The 20,575-nt window shown below is 41.6% G+C and overlaps 1 protein-coding gene across 1 annotated transcript in view; it reads right to left on the bottom strand.

Annotated features, from left to right (window-relative positions):
- Positions 1 to 20,575, bottom strand: part of IFT88 (intraflagellar transport 88) — a 168,644-nt gene that overhangs the window by 61,840 nt on the left and 86,229 nt on the right. Inside the window, 3 exon segments of the mRNA XM_028531560.2 lie at positions 16,427 to 16,542; positions 17,007 to 17,157; positions 17,832 to 17,940. Coding sequence (XP_028387361.1) covers positions 16,427 to 16,542; positions 17,007 to 17,157; positions 17,832 to 17,940 — 376 coding nt within the window.

Here is a 20,575-nt window from a genome sequence, read left to right as displayed (position 1 = left end):
GTCAGATTTGTGTCCATCTTGTCTGGGATTCTCTGTGCTTTCTGGACTTGTATGTCTATTTCCTTCATGAAGTTTGGGAAATTTTCTTTCATTACTTTTCAAATAGATTTCCAATTTCTTGTTCTTTCTTTTCTCCTTCTGGCACCCTATGATTTCAATATTAGCACATTTTAAGTTGTCCCAGAGGCTCCTTATGCTATTCTCATTGGTTTTTTTTTAATTGCTTTTTCTTCTTGATGTTCTGGTTGGTTGTTTTTTGTTTCCTTATGTTCCAAATCATTGATTTGATCCTCAGCTTCATCCATTCTACTGTTAATCCTTATACATTTTTTTATTGTACTTAGTGTAATTTTAATTTCTGACTGGATCTTTTTTATGCTGTTGAGGTCCTCACTAAGTACCTCGAGCTTCATTATAACCAGTGTTTTGAACTCTGCATCTGAAAGCTTGCTTATCTCCATTTTGTTTAGTTCCTTTTCTGGAGTTCTGTTCTTTCACTTGGGCTGTTTCTTTGTCTCCTCACTTTGGCAGCCTCAATGTGTTTATTTCTATGTATTAGGTAGAGCTGCTATGATTCTGTCTTGGGTGCATGGCCTAATGTAGTAGGTGTCCTGTGGGGTCCAGTGGCAAAGTCTCCCCTATCACCCAAGCTGGGTACCTGAGGTACATTCTCTGTGTTTGCTGAGTCATACTCCTCTTGTAATTGAGGCTTGATTACTGTTGGCAGGTCAATGGGAGGGATTTGTCCAGGCCTGTCAGATGCAAGGACTGGCTGTGACCATTGACCATCAACCTCTGCCCTCTGTGGAGGATCAGTTGTGCAGGGGATCTCCACAGAGTAGGGCTTACTTCAGAAGAACCCTGGTGCCTTGTGTTCTGTCTGGGGCCACTTGGCATAAGCTATAATGTTATCTGTAGTGGGCTGCTTCTTGTGTTGATCTTGGAGATGCTGTAGGAAGGCCTCGTTGTGAACCAAGGCCAGCTGCTGTTGGTGTAGGGCCTGGGGCCATTTAGCAAAGTATGGGGGCCTGCCAAAGTACGGGGGCCTGCCAAAGTATGGGGGCCTGCAGCTTGTTTGAGAGGATTTAGGAAGTCAGAAGCATGAGCCAAGACAAGACATTTATATAACAAAGCCACTCTTAACCACTTGGTTAGACCTGTAAGTTGGGTAGGGCAGAGTCTCAGGGAATCACCAGGGTGGAACAATAGTTGATTTGAGCCATGTTGATGAAGTTTCAGATATGGTTCAGGCATCCAGATATTTTCTGATGCCTGTAGGTCAGCATCAATGGTCAGTATCAGTGTGCTTTCAATAGGCCTGATAGATCCTTTCTAAAAATTCAGAAAGGTCTTAATTTGGTTTCTGCTGAATGTGAATGGCCTGTATAATATTCAGACTCTTTTGTTTAGGCAACCTTTTTAAGCCTTTCAATATGCACATTTTGTAATGCTCTAGGAAGGCTAGGTCCCTGCCATTTGGGTTCCAGTTTGCCTCTGGCAAGGGAATTGCCCCAGTTGGGTTGGGGGTCCTGTTGGGATTATCTTGATGGAGGTGATGAGCGTCTTCAATTAGCCCTGTTTATAATTAGCTGCCTTTTATCTGCTGTTAGCAGGATATTAAAAAGAACCTGTTTGTCTGTCCAGTTTGGATGATCAGTGGCAAAAATGGAGGTGATAAGATCTGCCATTTTCTGAGGATCCTCCCTACATGAGGGGTTGTAATTCTTCCAATTCAGTAAATTGCAAATGGAAATGGAGTGTGGTCCCAGTAGTGGCCAATGGGCTGGCCTTCTGGTTTATTCCACCTATAGTGTATTACCTCAAAGGTAATTGTCCTGCTCCAGATAGTGATGCTCCCTGGCCAAATTGGGTGGCCTGCTAGTTCTTCAAGTGAAATACCATCCTTCATCATACAAGGGTAGGGCTATCCCCTCTCTGGGCCCTATTTCAGGTATGTCTGGCAGCAGGGTTGGTGGCAGCGGAAATATTCCGGCTAATCCTGGGTCCCCCAGGTTCAGGGTATTAAACAGAGTCACCTCCTCCTTTTTCTTTTCTTCCTGTGTCTAACTATCAGGAAGGGGTTTTTTTTTTTTTTAAATATTGTGATTCTCTTAGAACCATTTTGTTCTTTTTTTTTAAATATTTTATTTATTTATTTTTAGAGAGGGAAGGGAGGGAGGGAGAGAGAGGGAGAGAGAGACAGAGAGAGACAGAGAGAGAGAGAGAGAGAGAGAGAGAGAGAGAGAGAGAAACATCAATGTGTGGTTGCTGGGGGTTATGGTCTGCAACCCAGGAATGTACCCTGGCTGGGAATCGAACCTGGGACACTTTGGTTCCCAGCCCGTGCTCAATCCACTGAGCTACGCCAGCCAGGGCTAGGAAGGGGTTTTGAAACCAATTTCCTTCTCTGCATCACTGGGTTGTTCCCTTTCTTTGCCAAATCCTTACTGTGTAAAGACGTTAACACCTGGACATAAATGATTTTGTCCGATTTTCCTGACTGTTGGCAAAAAAGTTCCAACTGTATGATGGTGTAGTAAATTTAGGAACCATTCAGGGGACATTTTCACTCAAACTTTATACATAGGCCGAGCAGTGTTACAACAGAAAACCAATTCCTTCTTAGTCATTGGATGACAGACGTATGTGGAACAATCTGCTACAATTAGGTCCCCAAGTGGGCTCCCTTCAAGAGTCAAAACAGAACAACTCCTACTGGCATGAAAGTACAAACTCAAACCCATAACCACAGAAAGACCCCAGACAAAGTGGGAACATATAAACCAAACTTGGACCCATAAATTTCACTATTCTAAACAAGTGCTCACAAGCAAGTCCTAGCCTCTTATCTTCTGCCAACTGACACCACATGTAGTAGACTGTTCTGTGTGGCATGGGCCCAGCTCCCACTGGGAGATACACAACACCCACGCCCACTGAGAGGTTCTCCTGTGAGGAATCAAGCCTGCATTGTATGTAGGACACTATGAGTCTTGCTTTTTGCTAAAACTGCCTCACCCTGAATTGAGGACATTTACTGCAAAGCAACTTCCTAAAATCCATGCTAAACCTTCCAAGGATGAGTGTAACCGGTCCAACCACTTTTGCCTTTTCATTTGCAAATATCCCTCTTCTGTGATGTGATTAGCAGCATTGGCTCCTTTTTTTTTTTTTTTATGTAAAAGGTAACCACCTAAAGCGAGCCTGTGTATAGTTAATGAGGACCTTCTTGTAATGTGCCCAGTAAGACAATAAAAGCTCATTGGAGCAAGGGCTGAGGCTTTTGCTTCCCTTGAGAGAAAAGCCATGCTGTCCCTTTTCCTCCACTAGACTCTGTAGTCTGTGTGAATGTCTTATTTCATCCATAATGATGTGGACCCCACAAGCTGGGGTCCACATCAACCACAAACAGTCCTGGCCAGACCCTAGTGGCATGAAGCCCAAATGGCAGGGATAGTTTAGGATAACCTACCAACTGGTACTGCAAATGGTCCTAACCAGACCCAAGTAGCACAAAGCCCTACTGACAGGGACAGAGGACTCCCAGTGCACACTTACCCAGTCTAGGAGTCTAACTACCTCCCAAATACTTGTTTCCTTTCATCAGGAGTGCAGGGAAAATTCCCAAGGATAGTTCTCAGCAGCTGCCGGGAAGTCCACATAGTCCCACTCTCAGGGTCAGCCTGCCACAGGCAGCTGGGACTGCAGATGTGCCCTCTGGGACTTACCCAGGTCCACGCTGTCCCAGTGGAGTCACCAAAAACTGTAACCAAAATTCAGGTTCTACTGCCTGCCATAACAAAAGCCAAACTCGTGACATACATGCTGGTACAAAAGAAGACTTTATTCAGGTGCTGCTGACCTGGGAGAATAGAGGACTCCTGTCTCATAGACCATCCCCAATTCCTACTCAGGCCCAAGGTTCTTATAGGGATAGAGAGAAGGGCTTTTTTCCTATCCATTTATCTTGCCAGCTTTTGGTGCATTCCAGATCTGTCCATTCATCTTTCTAATTTTTGGCATGTTCAGGCCTTATCCATTCATCTTGTGAGAACCTCCTCTGTGCCATCTTGGCTAATGGTGGAGACTCCCCGCCCTCCCTGACTGTCTTCGGCATCAGGGTCAGTGGGGTGGGGGTGGGCTATGGAAACTGCGTTCAGGAAGCCTGGAGATGCCTCAGCCCCCATCCTGCCTCCTGACACTGGACACAGTGCTGGCACATCCAGGGCAGCAGGTTGGACAGGCACCCCTGGATTCCAGTATGCTTTTGTCCTCTGAGCAGCCCATGCCCAGCCTGCCTCTCCTAAGTAGCCAGCTGGCCTGTGCTCACCCTGCTGCCAGCTTCTCACACTCAGGCTAACTGTTGATGGTAACACACCCTTCAGTTTTAGCTTTCTCTGCCCTGCCGAAGGCAGTTTCTATCTCCTTCGTCCATTGCCCATCATTTGTATGTGGTTTTATACCATTTGAGTTTCATTTGAGATGGAGCTTTTAAAACTGCCTTTCTCCTGTTTTTCAGGATTAATTTCCATAAGAGACATTGTGACATAAAAGGTTTTTACTGTGTCATTTTAAAACTGAGTCATGAATCTCTTTTAGGTGTTTACTTATTCCAAATACAGAGATAGTTCTTCCTGATAGCAATTTTCAAACTGCAGCTCATTGTTTTGTGGAAATGTGAAACAAAGGGTTAATATGGGATGCTATACTGGTAAATACTTTTGGAGAAGTGACCTTAGATATAGTTCTTAATGCTTGCCTGGTCTGTTCCTTCCCTTCCCTCCCCTCCCCTCCCCTCCCCTCCCTTCCCCTTCTCCTTCCCTCCCTCCCTCCCTCCCTTCCTTCCTTCCTTTCTTTCTATTTTATTTATTTTTATTTCCAGAGAGGGAAGGAAGGGAGAGAGAAAGAGAAACATCAATGTGCAGTTGCTGGGGGTCATGGCCTGCAAACCAGGCATGTACCCTTACTGGGAATCAAACCTGCGACACTGGTTCGCAGCCCGTGCTCAATCCACTGAGCTACACCAGTCAGGGCTTGTTTATTTCTTTAAGAATGAAATAGTAGCCCTGGCTGCCCATCTCTGCCCCTCCTACTGGTCTGAATGAATGTTGTCTTTTTTTTGGTTGTGTGAAGAGGGAAAGTGTAACCTCAATCTTGGCCAGAAGTCTGACAATCAAGGATTTAAAGAAGCCCCATTCATCCAGATGGGTAGCGGGGGAGGAGATGGAGTCATGGTGGAGTGGACATAGTACAACGCAGAGAGGTAGCAGTGGTGGTGGAATAGGCAGTCCTACATTCATGTGTGGTGGATAAAAATTGGAGGAATACCTTGGGAGCAAGTGACTCCAGCTCCAGGTTACACTGAGCAGCCCAGGGTTCCAGCACTGGGAAGATAAAGCCTTACAACTTACCGCTGAAAAAACCAGGAGGGGATTTGGGGTGGCAGAAGAAACTGCCAGTTTCTCAGACAGTCCATTTAAAGGGCCCACATGGTCCTAGAATGTACATAAACCCACATGCTCTGGGAATCATCACCATGGCAGCAGCTAGACGGGCACCAGTTGTATACAGGAAGTAGGTGAAATGACTAGAAATGACTGTCTTCTGAAGGCTTGCATGTACCCAGCAAGCCTCCAGAAGACAGGCAGCTATATAGTCACCTCTCTGACCTGTCCTCTCACACAGCACCACAAAGCGGTAAAGTGGTTCCCCACCCTGATGAACACCTAAGGCTCTGTCCCTTACAACTTAACTCGTGTGCTAAGACCGGGAGTCAAAGCAGTTCTATATAACACACAGAAATAACAGAGGAGGGCTCCCAAGTTAGTCAGACAAAGAAATATGGTCCAAATGAAAGAACAGAACAAAACCCCAGAAAAAGAACTAAGCAAAACAGAGATAGTCAACTTATTAGATACACAGTTCAAAACACTGGTGATAAGAATGCTCAGAAAAATCATGAGTATGGCAAAAACATAAGGGAAGAGATGAAAGCTACACTAAGTGAAATAAATAAAAATCCACAGGGAACCAAGACTGAAGTGAAGGAAGCTGGAATTCAAATCAAAGATTTGGAAAGTAAGGAAGAAATGAACAGTCAACAAGAACAAAATGAAGAAAGAAAAATTCTGAAAAATGAGGAGAGTATAAGAAGACTCTGGGACATCTCCAAAAGGGCTAACATCTAAATCATAGGGATGCCAGAAGGAAAAAGGGAAGAGCAAGATATTGAAAACTTATTTGAAAAAATAATGAAAGAAAACTTTCCTAATTTGGCAGAGGAAATAGCCATGTCCAGGAGGCACAGAGAGTTCCAAACAAATTGGACCCAAAGAGGACCACACCCAGACACATCATAATCAAAATGCCAACAGTTAAAGAGAGAATCTTAAGAGCAAAAAGAGAAAAGCAGAGACTTACCTACAAAGGAGTTCCCATAAGACTATCAGCTGATTTATCAAAAGAAACTTTATAGGCAAGAAGAGAGTGGCAAAAAGTACTTAAAGTGATGAAAAACAAGGACCTACAACCAAGATCACTCTATCCAGAAAAGCTATCATTTAGAATGGAAGGGCGGATAAAGTGCTTCCCAGACAAGGTAAAGCTAAAGAGATTCATCATCACCAAGCCATTATTAAATTAAGCATTAAAGGGACTTATTTAAGAAAAAGAAAAAGATCAAAACTCTGAACATTAAAATGACAACAAACTCACAACTATCAACTGAATCTAAAAAGACAAAAACAAACTAAGCAAACAACTAGAATGGGTAAAGAATCATAGACAAGGATACCATTTGGAGGATTATCAATGGGGAGGGGAAGGAGGAAAATAGGGGGTAAGGTGCAGAGATGGACACAAAATAAGGGGGACAGGTTGTTGGAGGGAAGGGGGGTACCAGGTGGAGGGAGGCAAAGGGGGAAAAATTAGGACAACTGTAATAGCATAATCAATAAAATATACATTAAAAAATTACAACTAAACTACAGAACAGCCATCACTGAGAACTGGCAGAAATCAAGTTGAATGGAGGTCCTGCAACCACATATTTAAGGAAGAAACCACATCCTTCCAGACTGGTAGGAGAAGCAGAGATGCACAGTCATGCAATGGGCTGGTCTCACACCCACATGTGGCAGATAAAATTCAGTAGGGATACCTCTAGAGTGAGGGGTTCTAGCCCAACACCAGGCCCCTAGGCCCATGGTTCCCGAAGCAGGAGGATAAGTCCCCTTGCCTTCTGGCTGTAAAAAGGAGTGGAGATTGAATCAGTTGAAGAAAGTGCTGAATTCCCAGGCAGTTCTTCTTAAAGGGCCCACAAACAAACTTATTAAGACTTACTCCTGCTGAGCTGCAGCACTGGGGCAGCAGCTTGAAAGTCACCAGTGGCATGTAGTTAAGAACTGAAGTGTCTAGCATCAGGAAGAAAGGTGAGGTGCAGCTTTCTCCAAGACAGAATTTCTGGCAGAGGCCATTGCTTATCTTCTGAGCCCTTCCCCCACAGAGCCACATTACACAGTGGCTCCTACTGACCCATTACTATTTCTCCACAGGAGCCCCAGGTAAATTGACAGTTGGGGAAAAAGCCAAATGACTTCCTTGTAGATACAAGAACTACATTTTCAGTGCTAAATACAAAACTAACCATGAAAAGTTCATGATTTCTCAAAGGGATTGGCAAGAAGTGTTCAAAGTGATGAAAAGCAAGGACCTACAGCCAAGCGAAACTGTCATTTAGAATCAAAGGATAAACAGCTTCCTAGACAAGAAAAGCTAAAGTTCATCACCACAAAACCAGTATTATACGAAATGTTAAAGGCTCTTCTTTAAGAAGATCCAAACTATGAACAATAAAATGGCAATGAATACATATCTATTAACAATTGATTCTAAAAAACAAAATAAAAAAGCAGAATAGAAACAGAATTATAGATACTGAGAACATTTTGATGGTTGTCAGATGGAAGGGGGTTAGAAGGATGGGCAAAAAAGGTGAAGGGATTAAGTATTACAAATTGGTAGTTACAGAATGCTCATGGGGATATAAAGTACAGTATAGGGAATGGAGTAGCCCAAGAACATATGTGCATGCCCCACGGACATGGACAATGGTGTGGAGATTGCCTGAGGGAGTGGGAAGGAGAAACCGGGTAGAGGGGGACTAAAGGGGAAAAAACTGGGACAACTGTAATAGCATAAACAAGGAAATATAATCAAAATTAAAAAAAGAAAAGTTTGGCTGTATTGTTGGTTAATGGAATGACCGGACAATTGCAAAAACAAGCATTCTTTCAACCTCTAGAGTGCCAGACTAGGGGTCGAAAACTTACACATAATTTTCTGTACATGCCAGACTGCTCCATTCCATTGTTGGGCTGAGATTTACTTTGTAAATTGCACGCACAAATAACCTTTTTCCTCTGAGAAACAGCAATTTTGTTTAGGAGTCATGCTGGAACATGCTTGGAGGTGAACCTCTTGGAGTTCATGAACTCTTCCCACCTGAGATCTACAAGCAGGTTGATCGAGTCTTTTGGGCTAATGGAACCCCAGGTAGGGAGGTTAACATCCAATCCATAAAAATTAACCTAAAAGGAGGGGTTCAGATCCCAAAGAAGAAATAATACCCCTTCAAGAAGGAAGCTTTAGAGGAAATTTGACCAGCATTGCAGAAATTCTTAAAATCAGGATTAATCCGGACATGCCAGTCTCCCTATAACACCATTTTGCCAGTCAAAAAGGCTCACTCTGATGAATATCAATTTGTACAGGACCTTAGGGCATAAATGATGTTGTCCAGGACATTCACACTAGGGCCCAACCCTTATACTTTGTTGTTGACCACAGAGCTGGGGATAGCAAATGGTTTTCAGTCCTAGACTTGAAGGATGCTTTTTTTCTGCATCCCAATAGGTGGACAGGCTTCAGCTATTATTTGCCTTGAATGACAGGACCCTAAAACTAAAGCCACACCCCAATACTGTTAGACTGTGTTGCCGTAAGGATTTAAGAATTCCCCGACCACATGTGGGGAAATGTTAGCAAAATATTTAAGGGATTGAAATTGGGAGTTCTACAATATGTAGATGACTTACTAATAGTTAGCAATGCTTACAAAGATGGCCAAAAGAGGATATAAAGTATATCCTCGCAATGCCTAAGTTTGCAAACAGGAAGAAGCCTACCTGGAATTCCAACTGAAAAAGGGCACTAGAATCTTGATGGCTGATTGAAAACAAGCCATCACTACAACAAAAATCCCAGAGAACTGGAGGCAGCTTCATGGATTCTTAGGGAGCATAGGGTTTTGTGGAATTTGGAGCCCATACTTTGCCAGGACAGCAAAACCATTATATAATTCTTTGAAAAGACTAGACTCTGAACTTCTTGAATGGATGAGAGACTGTCAGGGAGCATTTGACACCTTGAAAGAAAACCTAGTTTCAGCCCCTATAGTAGGTATGTCCAATTTACAGAAACCTTTCAGATTACACATTCATGAAAGGAAAGGGCCCATCTCTCAAAGATATGCCATTTGAGGACTGGCAAGCTGACTTTATATAGATGCCTAAAACCAAATGAAACTTTACATTTTTATTAGATTTTGTGGACACTTTTTCTAAATGGGTACAGGTATACCCCACTAACTGAGAAGACAACTGAGGTAGCAAAACTTCTACTCAGAGAAATAATCCCTAGGTTTGGACTTTCTTACAGCATTCAAAACGACAACAGACTATCATTCACTTCAGAAATCTCCCAGAAGATAGGATAGGCATAACAGATTCAATGGAAATCTGCTTGCATCTTGGAGGCCCTAATCATCTAAGGGTGGGGGGCTGAGGAAATGAACAACACAATAAAGATGCTGGCTAAAATATGCCAGGAAAAACATAAAAATATGCCAGGTACTTTCTACTGCCTTGCTCTGGATTAGGGTAGTACCCCAAAGCATGCTTAAATTAAGCCTTTTTGAAATAGTTTATGAGAGACCTTTCCAAGTTTCTGTTTTAGGAATACCCTCTTTAGATTTAGAACATGAATAAAAAAATATGTACAACATTTAGGGCAAACAGTAACAACTTTGCACAAGCTGGCTCACTGCAGCTCTATATCTGTCTGACAAGACCTTACACCCATTCCAGCTGGGAAACCAAGTCTTCCTAAAGATCTGGAAGATTTGAGGTCCTGAACAGCAGTCAGCCAAGCAGTGGATCAGTCCCAAAGATCCTGCTGACAACACACTCTTCCCTGAAGTTCACAGGAATCAAGCCTTGGATCCACCACACAAGGATAAAATGGGAACCACCTGAGGAGGATTCAGATCTTGCTGCTGCTATAGATAGTGCAAGGGAAAGCTGCACCACACTCCTGAAGGAGATTTAAAATTCCTTATTCAGAAAGGGACAGTGGCTCCCAAAACTAAGTGTCAATGTTATTTTTTATTCTACTATTATTTTCTGACAATTGCTATACTTTATGCCCACGCATGGACTGCTAACACCTTCAGCCACATTTCCCAGACAGGGACTTCCTCAGCAAACTTATCCCACTGTTGGGTATGCCACCTAAAGCCCTACCCCACTCAGGATTAGATCATGGGAATCCTTTAGTCTCTCCAGTTTCTGATTTCACTACAGTCCCCACTGTACTACTAGGCATACCCCTCACTAAATACTTGATTGCTTATCTACACAATAGGTCTCATTTTTTTTGAAAGCCCATTTGCATTACTGCCTCCTAAAATATGAAGCAGTCTAGCAGTCTACCAGATTTGCTTGTTCAGCAGTTTCATCTTCTAGACACCATGTATGCTGCCTTCCCAAGACAGCAATCCTTCTCCCTTCAGTAAAGGATTCCCTCCATCCTTGACTCCCTTCTTTCTTTAGAAGATAGCAAGAATCTCTGGACCCAAGGATAGGTAAGACTACAGTCCTTATAGCAGGAAGAAACTACAGAAGATGAGATTTCAATCCATTTACCTTTATAAGATTATAAGGGCCCAGAGTTTTGAAGAGGAGAAATGTTACTGTATACAGTCAGCCAGAGTGTGGGCAGCTGGTGAGCAGGTGAGCATGGGCCTGGCTAGCTACTTTGCAGGAGCAGGATGCATGGGGGCTGCACAGAGGATGCAGGTGCACCAAGATCCAGGGACTCCAAGGACTCCAACCAGCTCTCCCAGATGTGTGGGCACTAGGTCTAGCATTAGGAGGTGAGCTGAGGGCTCACCTCAGCATCTCCAAGCTTCCTGATTGGGGTCCTCAGTACCCCTCTCACTGACCTAGACACTGCAGATAGGGATCACTGAAAAGTCCTCCTTACTGGCCAAGATGGTGGCAGGGGAAGGTTCTGACACTGAATGTGTCAAAGCTAGAAAGATGAATGGACACAGCCCGAGTGTGCTAAAAGCTAGCAAGATAATTGTGTAGAAAAATCCCCCCTCCCTACTGGGCTTAAGCAGGAAGGGGAGATGGGAGTCCCCTGTTCTCCCATGTCATGGACCTGAATAAACCTCTTCCCTTATGCACCAGCCCTTGTTTCACGAATCTGGCTTTAGTTGCAGGAAGACAGCTGAATCTGTGTTTCTGTTACATGTATACAAAGGGCATATGAAGAGAAGCAGCAGATCTTCCCTAAAAATCTCCAGAAATGCTGGAGAACTGGAATCAGAAGGGCTGAGGAGAGAAGGCAAGGCGTGGAACTACAATAGGAAGAAAGGCTAGCAATGTGACTCGGCAGCTGCTGGCCCCCATGCCCTAGGATCTGCTCATGGATGCTGTGGCTGGAGCTCAGGCTGATTTGAGGTGAGAAATAAAAACTGGAGGATGAAGTGAAGAGTCACTGCTGGAACAGTGAGGCTCACAGCCCTGGCCCCTTCTGGCTATCAGGAAGGCAGCAGTCAGAACAACACTATCCTGAAGGCACTGAATGGCTCCAAAGAAAGGACTTTCTGTGATAAAGCCACACAATTAACATGTTCTTTGCTAGTGCAGTGTTTGGTGAAAGATGCTGTTGGCATTTGGGGTGACCTGTTCACTATGCAAGCCCTCTATACATTGCTGAGTGCTCACTATCCTGGGCACAATTCCTGGGCCCATCTAATCCCTATGGTGCATCCCCATCATCATGACCATAAAATACCCCTTCTTCCACATTTCCAAATGGCTGCACTGGGGTGGGGCAATACTGCCTCTTTTGACTTGTGTTGTCTTTTTTAACTTTAAAATTTTTTATTGTGAAGTATAACACATGGAAAAGTACACAACACATAGCTGTACACTCTGTAATTTGCCATAAAGTGAATATATATGTAATTGCCCTGCAGGTTAAGAAATAGGACACTGCCAAGTCCCCAGACACCTCCTTCATGCTCCTTTCCACCATGCCCTCCTTCACCTGTGAAGGTAACTACGATCCTGACTTGAACACTGTTGACTCAGTCTTTTTCTGAACTTCCTATGAACAGGATGACATAGCATGTAACTTTTGTAACAGCTTTAAGATATAACTCATGTAATACATAATTCACCCATTTAAAGTGTGTAGTTCAAAACCTTAATAATTTTAAAAAGTTATGATTAAAATAGATATAACAAAAATTGTCATTTTAACCATGTTTAGGTATATAATCCAGTGGCATTGATTATAGTCTGCTGTTGTGCAGCTTTCACCATCATCTATTTCCAAACTTTCTCTCAAAGGCAAACAGAAACCAGTACCTGTCCATAAAAGGGAAATTCTTATGTATGGCACAGAAAATAAATGTTCAGGAACAGGAGAGGGAATCAATCCCTATGGGATGTCTCTGTTACTTAGAAGGAGGTAAATCCAGTTGCAAGTGCAAGCAAATTTATAGGTAAGCAGGGAGAAGGAACTGTTAGGGGCATTGCTGGGAAAGGCTTCCACTTTCAGGGAAACTGAAGTAGAAAACAGAAAAGTTGAGGTAGCATGCAGTGCACACATAGCACAAACATGTGGCATCAGCTCACCTGGACACAGAATCTATGTCCAATAGAGCTTCCCAGGCTGCGGGCAAGAATGGAAGGTTGGGATCAACCTATGACATTTTGGGGGACAAATATGGCAGCAAAGTAACCAAAGTATACTGGCAAGAAACAGCACAGATGTGATCAATGAAGCAGGCTAGGAAGGACAGGCTCAGAACTAAAGCCAGGAGAGACTGCAAGAGGAAGGAGAGTCAAGAGACTGGCAGCCTCGGTCTCACCCAGCAGAGGCACACTAGAGAGTAGACGTGGGTAAGAGGGGAGCTCATGTTCAGGCAGCTGGATGTTACAGTGGAAGATTTGATTGGTAAAAATGTTTGGTGATAATCAGGTAAGATCTAGATGGCTAACCTTAAGAGAAGGTAAAGATTAATGAAGTCAGGGAGATTGACACTTGTGAGGCTAAACTACTGAGAGGATAGAAAGAAAGGACATGAACTAGATGAGGCCAACATGTAACATTCAAAAGTAGAAGTCATTTGGGAACAATGGTAGATGGAGCTCAAAGGAGGAGGGTTCTTACAGGAGTTAACAGCTAGGGTTATAATTAGGATTAAATGTAATAAAAAGGTTACCATGCATTACATCCGCAGCCTAATCTTGGGCATATAATTAAACTAAAAACCATCTCCCTGTGCTTGTTAGTTTTATAATTCTCAAAATGTTTATGTGAAGCCAATGTCATAAAAATTAATTGCCCAATGCAAATTCTACACAGAAATCACTCAAGTTATTAAGCATTCCATTATCATTCAAATGACTCAATGTTATATTTAAAGTTAAAATTAAATTTGGCCAAATACAAAGTAGACATTTTTAAAAGTTTAATTTTAATACACAATGTACATAAATTATAAATTAAAAGTTTTCAGAAATGAAACTTTGTTTTAGGACTGAGATAGTCATTTTCTTTTTTCTTTTTGAAAATACAATTTAAAATTTTACTTTTATTGTTTTTTATTTTGTTTAAATTTTATTTTCAATTATAGTTTACATTCACTATCATTTTGTATTAATTTCAGGTGTACAACATAGTGGTTAGACAATCATATACTTTAGAAAGTGTTCCCCCTGATGTTTCCAGTACCCACCCGGCACCATACATAGCCAACGCAATATTATTGACAATATTCCCTATGCTATGCTTTACATCCCTGTGAGTATTCTGAGACATTTTTATGATTGGTAAAGAAATAATGCTTGTTTGTTGAGGTGTAAATAAGAAAATGCATAAAGAAAACTACCTTAAAGTAGGTGTTTAAAAAACTTTCACATAAAAATGAACAGATTTAGACTTCTGGCCAAGATGGAGGTGTAGGTAGACACACTGTGCCTTCACGCACAATCAAAATAAGGACAACAATTTAGAAACAAAAAACAACCAGAACTGACAGAAAATTGAACTGGATGGAAGTCCAACAATTAAGGAGTAAAGGTAGACACATTCATCCAGACTGGTAGGAGGGGTAGAGCAGGGTGGCTGGCCAGAGAGAGGTCATGTCAAAGTGGTAGCTGGTGGACCCAGCGAGGCAGTAGATTGTGGAGGGGCACAGAACACAAGGAGGCTGGCAACCAGGCGGTCCCAAATTCACATGCAGATAAACCAGGCAAAATTGGGGAGTGAGGCAGACTGTGCAACCCAGGCTCCCAGTGAGGGGAAATCAAGTCTCAAAACACCAACTGAAAACACCTACGGGGATTGAGGTGCTAGGAGAAACTACCAGCCTCACAGGAGAGTTTGTTGGAAAGGCCCACAGGGCCCTAGAACATACACAAACCCACCCACACGGGAATCAGCACCAGAAGGGCTCAATATGTTGGGGGACATTGGGGAAGTGACTGATATCCAGCAGAGAGTGGAGCAAGCGCCATTGTTTCCTCTCTGACCCCTGCCTCACATACAGTGTCACAACCCAGCAACTGGGTTGACCTGCCCAGCGGGGAACACCTAAGGCTCCACCCCTCACTATTAACAGGTGTGTCAAGACAAAGAAAAATGGCCCAAATGAAAGAACAGATCAAAGCTCCAGAAAATATATAACTAAGTGATGAAGTGATAGGCAACCTATCAGATGCACAATTCAAAGCACTGGTGACCAGGATGCTCACAGAATTGGTTGAATTTGGTTGCAAATTAGATGAAAAAAATGAAGGCTACACTAAGTGAAATAAAGGAAAATGTACAGGGAATCAGTAGTGATGGAAAGGAAACCGGGACTCAAATCAATGGAGTGAACTAGAAGGAAGAAAGGAAAATCCAATCAGAAAAGAATGAAGAAACAAGAATTCGGAAAAATGATGAGAGCCTTAGGAACCTCCAGCACATCTTTAAATGTTCCAACATCTGAATTATAAGGGTACCAGAAGGGGAAGAGGAAGAACAAGTGGAAAACTTATTTGAACAAATAATAAAGGAGAACTTCCCCAATCTGACAAAGGAGATAGACTTCCAGGAAGTCCAGGAAGCTCAGAGTCCCAAAGAAGTTGGACCCAAGGAGGAACACAACAAGGCACATCATAATTACATTAGCCAAGATAAAAATGAAGGAGAGAACCCTAGAAGCAGCAAGAGATGAGGAGACAGTAACCTACAAAGGAGTTCCCATCAGACTGTCAGCTGATTCCTCAAAAGAGACCTTGCAGGCAAGAAGAGGCTGGAAAGAAGTATTCCAAGTCATGAAAAGTGAGGACCTACATCCAAGATTGCTCTATCCAGTAAAGCTTTCATTTAGAATGGAAGGGCAGATCAAGTGCTTCTCAGATAAGTTCAAGTTAAAGGAGTTCATCATCACCAAGCCATTATTATGTGAAATGTTAAAGGGACTTATCTAAGAAAAAGAAGATAAAAACATGTACGGTAAAATGATAGCAAACTCACAATTATTACAACCACACCTAAAACAAAAGAAAAAAAGCAAACTAAGCAAACAACTAGAATAGGAACAGAACCACAGAAATGAAGATCACACGGAGGGTTAGCAACAGGGGAGTGGGAGGAGGAGAGGGGGGTAAAAGGTACAGAGAATAAGTAGCATAGACAGTAGGTAGAAAATAGACAGGAGGAGGGCAAGAACCGTATGGGAAATGTAGAAGCCAAAGAACTTACAAGTATGACTCATGGACATGAACTAAAGTGGGGGAATGTAGGTGGGAGGGGGTGTGCAGGGTGGAGGGGAGTGAAGGGGGGGAAATAGGATAACTGTAAAAGCATAATCAATAAAATATATTAAAAAAGTGAACAGATTTATCACAACAAAGACTAAGTAAAATGAAACATAATACAAGAAAATGGAAATCACAAGTGAATGTTCACCAATATTTGTTCATGTACTTAATGTGCCTATCATTATCTAGTTCTATATATAAAATCAAATCGCACTAGAAGACATTTAATTAACCATAACATTATAAGGGTTACTTACTGTATAAGAGCAGCTCTTTCAAAGTATTGAATGGCTTTTTCGCAAAACTGAGTGTCAATGTAATAGGCTCCAAGCCACTCAATGACTTCAATATTAGAGGGGAAATACCTGTATGACTACAGAAAACACAGAACATGACAATACAATTTCAATGGCAACAGATAACTTACTTCCTGAGCATTTTACCTATCGAATGAGTTAATTTATCCTGTGTGAAATTTTTTAATAAGGAAGTATAAGCTTCATTTCACTTTAAAAGATTTTGAAACTATGTAAGATTTAAAAAACAAGGTTTGACATTTTTTCGATGTACTGATTCATAATCTGAGTCAAATTAAATGTGTGATAGAGTTAAAAAGAGATGAAAATCATGCTTCAAGAGAAAAATGAATATTTCTTATTTCACTTTTTATTAAAATTAACGAAAAGCTAACTTCATATTCCACAAATGCTCTTATTTAAAATCATTATTCATTTAAATCTAATATGTTTCTAAATTTTATAAATTAAAAAGCCAGCTACAATTTAAATAATTCAAAAAAGCTAGAAAGTAAAAGTATAGTTAAGAGTATCTGCCTACCTCATAGTAGTATTGAAATGCTTGGGATTTATCTCCTTCACTATCATATAATTCTCCTAGTTTAGACAGAGCTCTAGAATCAGTTGGAACAACACTGATCAGCTGCATTAACCATTCAATAGCTTGATTGGGATCTTCCATTAATTCATATCTTGGATAATTTCAGTTAAGGATAACATAGTTTTTCTGAATTCATTGATCAATGAGTAAACCTAAACATAACATTATACAATAAAATATTCCTTAGTCACTGGTGATATGCTTTTTAATACTATTTACTCTGGATTTCCTTAGGGATAAGAATGAAAAATGGAGCAGCGTGTAAGGGATTCTTGTTCCATATGTACACTTGGCTTTTCCTTGCCTCAGTATCACCCACTAAGATCAACTTCCAAAGCATTGTCCAAAGTTTGTCCAATGTGGACTTCTGGCCAAGATGGAGGCACAGGTAGATACACTTTGCCTCCTCGCACAATGAAAGGAGGGATAACAACAAATTTTAAAACAAAAAATAACCAGAACTTCCAGAAAATTGAACTGTATGGAAGTCCACCAACCAAGGAGTTAAAGAAGAAACATTCATCCAGGCTGGTAGGAGGGATGGAGACATAATTAATAAAATATATTTAAAAATAATTCCTCTTATGCAAATGACCTTTTAAAACAGACCACTCAAATAGTATTTTCATCACATATTATTCTATTAGGTTTTAAAATATTACCCTGATCAATTACTTCATTGATTAAGCTTACTTCATAATTGGTCCTCAACACCAATTAAATGAATTAATAATGAATGATTCCTAAGTTTTTCACATAAGATACACATTGGCTATCTGGTACAGAACTTGGGCACTGTTTCTCAGGATTGCATGAAGCTTCAGGAAACAGTCCAAAGCCTCGTCAAGCCGGTTTAGCTTCTTATAGGTAAGGCCTTAAAAAGGAGGGAAGAAAAAAAGAAATGGTGTGAGAAATTTTCTCAAAGTAACAGAATGAACATTTAAATACATGTAAATATTCATCCAGAATAGAAAATAAAGACAAACACATTCTTTTTAAAAAAGAACAAGTTGGGGCAGGTATGTTCCACCAATATTTGGCAGACAACAAAATATGCTATAAATATAAAGCTTTAGTGACTGCAGAGTGTGGTAGGGAAGACAAATAGACTAAAAGATTAACAGAACAGAATAAACTGCAGAAATTGACTCAGTTACAGAATTGAGTTAACGAACATTTAAAATTAATGAAGACTAAGGGAATAGTCATAAATGGTACAGGACAACTGACTATTCCCATTTTGAATTTATTCCTATTTTGAATAATTTGAAAATTTAGTTTAAAATTAAACAGAAAAAACAAAGCTATAAAACTATGAAAAAATATGGAGAAATCTTGGGAAAACAGAAGGGCTTTGTAAAGCAATAAACAAGTGAAGCCACAAATTTTCAATAAGCAAAATTTGTATGAAAGAAAAATTTCATTTGACAAAAGAAATTTTACAAATTTCTAGGACAAATATTTAAAATGTATAAAGAGGGACTTCCAGCCAAGATGGAGGTGTAGGTGGACACACTGTGCCTCCTCACACAACCAAAATAAGGACAACAACAATTCAGAAACAAAATAACAACCAGAACTGACAGAAAATTGAACTGGATGGAAGTCCAACAACCAAGGAGTTAAAATAGACGTATTCGTCCAGACCGGTAGGAGAGGCAGAGTTGAAAGGCCAGGCAAAGAGTGGTCACGGCACAAAGAGTGGTGGCACTGGGCACTCAAGGCACCTTGGACTCGCAAAATGGCAGTGGGAGGACCCTGAGCACGCAGGCAGCAGCTGCCAGACCCCGGGCACAGGGTGGCTATGGGGCAGCAATTGTGAAGTGAGGCACTGTGCACAAAGTGGCTGGCTGACCAGGTGGTCCCACATTCATGTGCAGACAAACCAGGCAAAACTGGGGATCGAGACAGACCGCTCAACCCAAGGTCCCAGAGCCAGGAAATAGAGCCTTGGGGCACTGATTGAAAACACCTGTGGGGGTTGAAGTGCAGGGAGAGACGCCCAGTCTCACAGGAGATTTTGTTGGAGAGACCCACAGGGTCCTAGAAGGTGCACAAGCCCACCCACACAAGAATCAGCACCAGAAAGGCCCAGTTTGCTTGGGGGAAGCAGAGGAAGGGACTGCAGTCTGACTGAGAGTGGAGCAAGCGCCACTGTTCCCTTTTGGACCCTGCCCCCACATACAGTGTCACAACCCAGCAAGTGGGTTGCCCTGCCCTGGTGAACACCTAAGACTCCGCCCCTCATATGTAACAGGCCCAACAAGACCAAAAAAAAAAAAAAAAAAAAAAGAATGGCCCCAACAGAAGAACAGATCAAAGCTTCACAGCAAATACAACTAAGCAATGAAGAGATAGCCAACCTATCAGATGCATAGTTCAAATCACTGGTGATCAGGATGCTCACAGAATTGGTTGAATTTGGTTGCAAATTAGATGAAAAAATGAAGGCCACACTAAATGAAATGAAGGAAAATGTACAGGGAATCAGTAGTGATGGAAAGGAAACTGGGACTCAAATCAATGGAGTGGACCAGAAGGAAGAAAGAAACATCCAATCAGAAAAGAATGAAGAAACAAGAATTCGGAAAAATGAGGAGAGGCTTAGGAACCTCCAGCACATCTTTAAATGTTCCAACATCCAAATTATAGGGCTACCAGAAGGGGAAGAGGAAGAACAACAAGTGGAAAACTTATTTGAACATATAATAAAGGAGAACTTCCCCAATCTGGCAAAGGAGATAGACTTCCAGGAAGTCCAGGGAGCTCAAAGTCCCAAAGAAGTTGGACCCAAGGAGGAACACAACAAGGCACATCATAATTACATTAGCCAAGATAAAAATGAAGGAGAGAATCCTAGAAGCAGCAAGAGATAAGGAGACAGTAACCTACAAAGGAGTTCCCATCAGACTGTCAGCTGATTTCTCAAAAGAGACCTTGCAGGCAAGAAAAGGCTGGAAAGAAGTATTCCAAGTCATGAAAAGTGAGGACCTACATCCAAGATTGCTCTATCCAGTAAAGCTTTCATTTAGAATGGAAGGGCAGATCAAGTGCTTCTCAGATAAGTACAAGTTAAAGGAGTTCATCATCACCAAGCCCTTATTATATGAAATATTAAAGGGATTTATGTAAGAAAAAGATAAAAAACGGGTAAAGTAAAATGATAGCAAACTCGCAGCTAGTAACAAGCATACCTAAAACAAAAACAAACTAAGCAAACAACTAGAACAGGAACAGAACCACGGAAATAGAGGCCACATGGACGGTTAGCAACAGCGGAGTGGGAGGACAGAGGGGGAAAAGATACAGAGAATAAATAGCATAGATGGTAGGTAGAAAATAGACAGGGGTAGAGCAAGAATAGTATGGGAAATGTTGAAGCTAAAGAACTTGTGACACATGGACATGAACTAAAGTAGGGGAATATGGGTGAGAGAGAGTGTGCAGGGTGGAGGGGAAGGAAGGGGGTAATGGGACAACTGTAATAGCATAATCAATAAAATATATTA

Source organism: Phyllostomus discolor, chromosome 2 (assembly GCF_004126475.2).
Source record: "Phyllostomus discolor isolate MPI-MPIP mPhyDis1 chromosome 2, mPhyDis1.pri.v3, whole genome shotgun sequence".
In the NCBI taxonomy this organism is placed as follows: domain Eukaryota; kingdom Metazoa; phylum Chordata; class Mammalia; order Chiroptera; family Phyllostomidae; genus Phyllostomus; species Phyllostomus discolor.
Note: the sequence above shows the minus strand (reverse complement) of the source record. Positions and strands in the feature narration are given on the sequence as shown.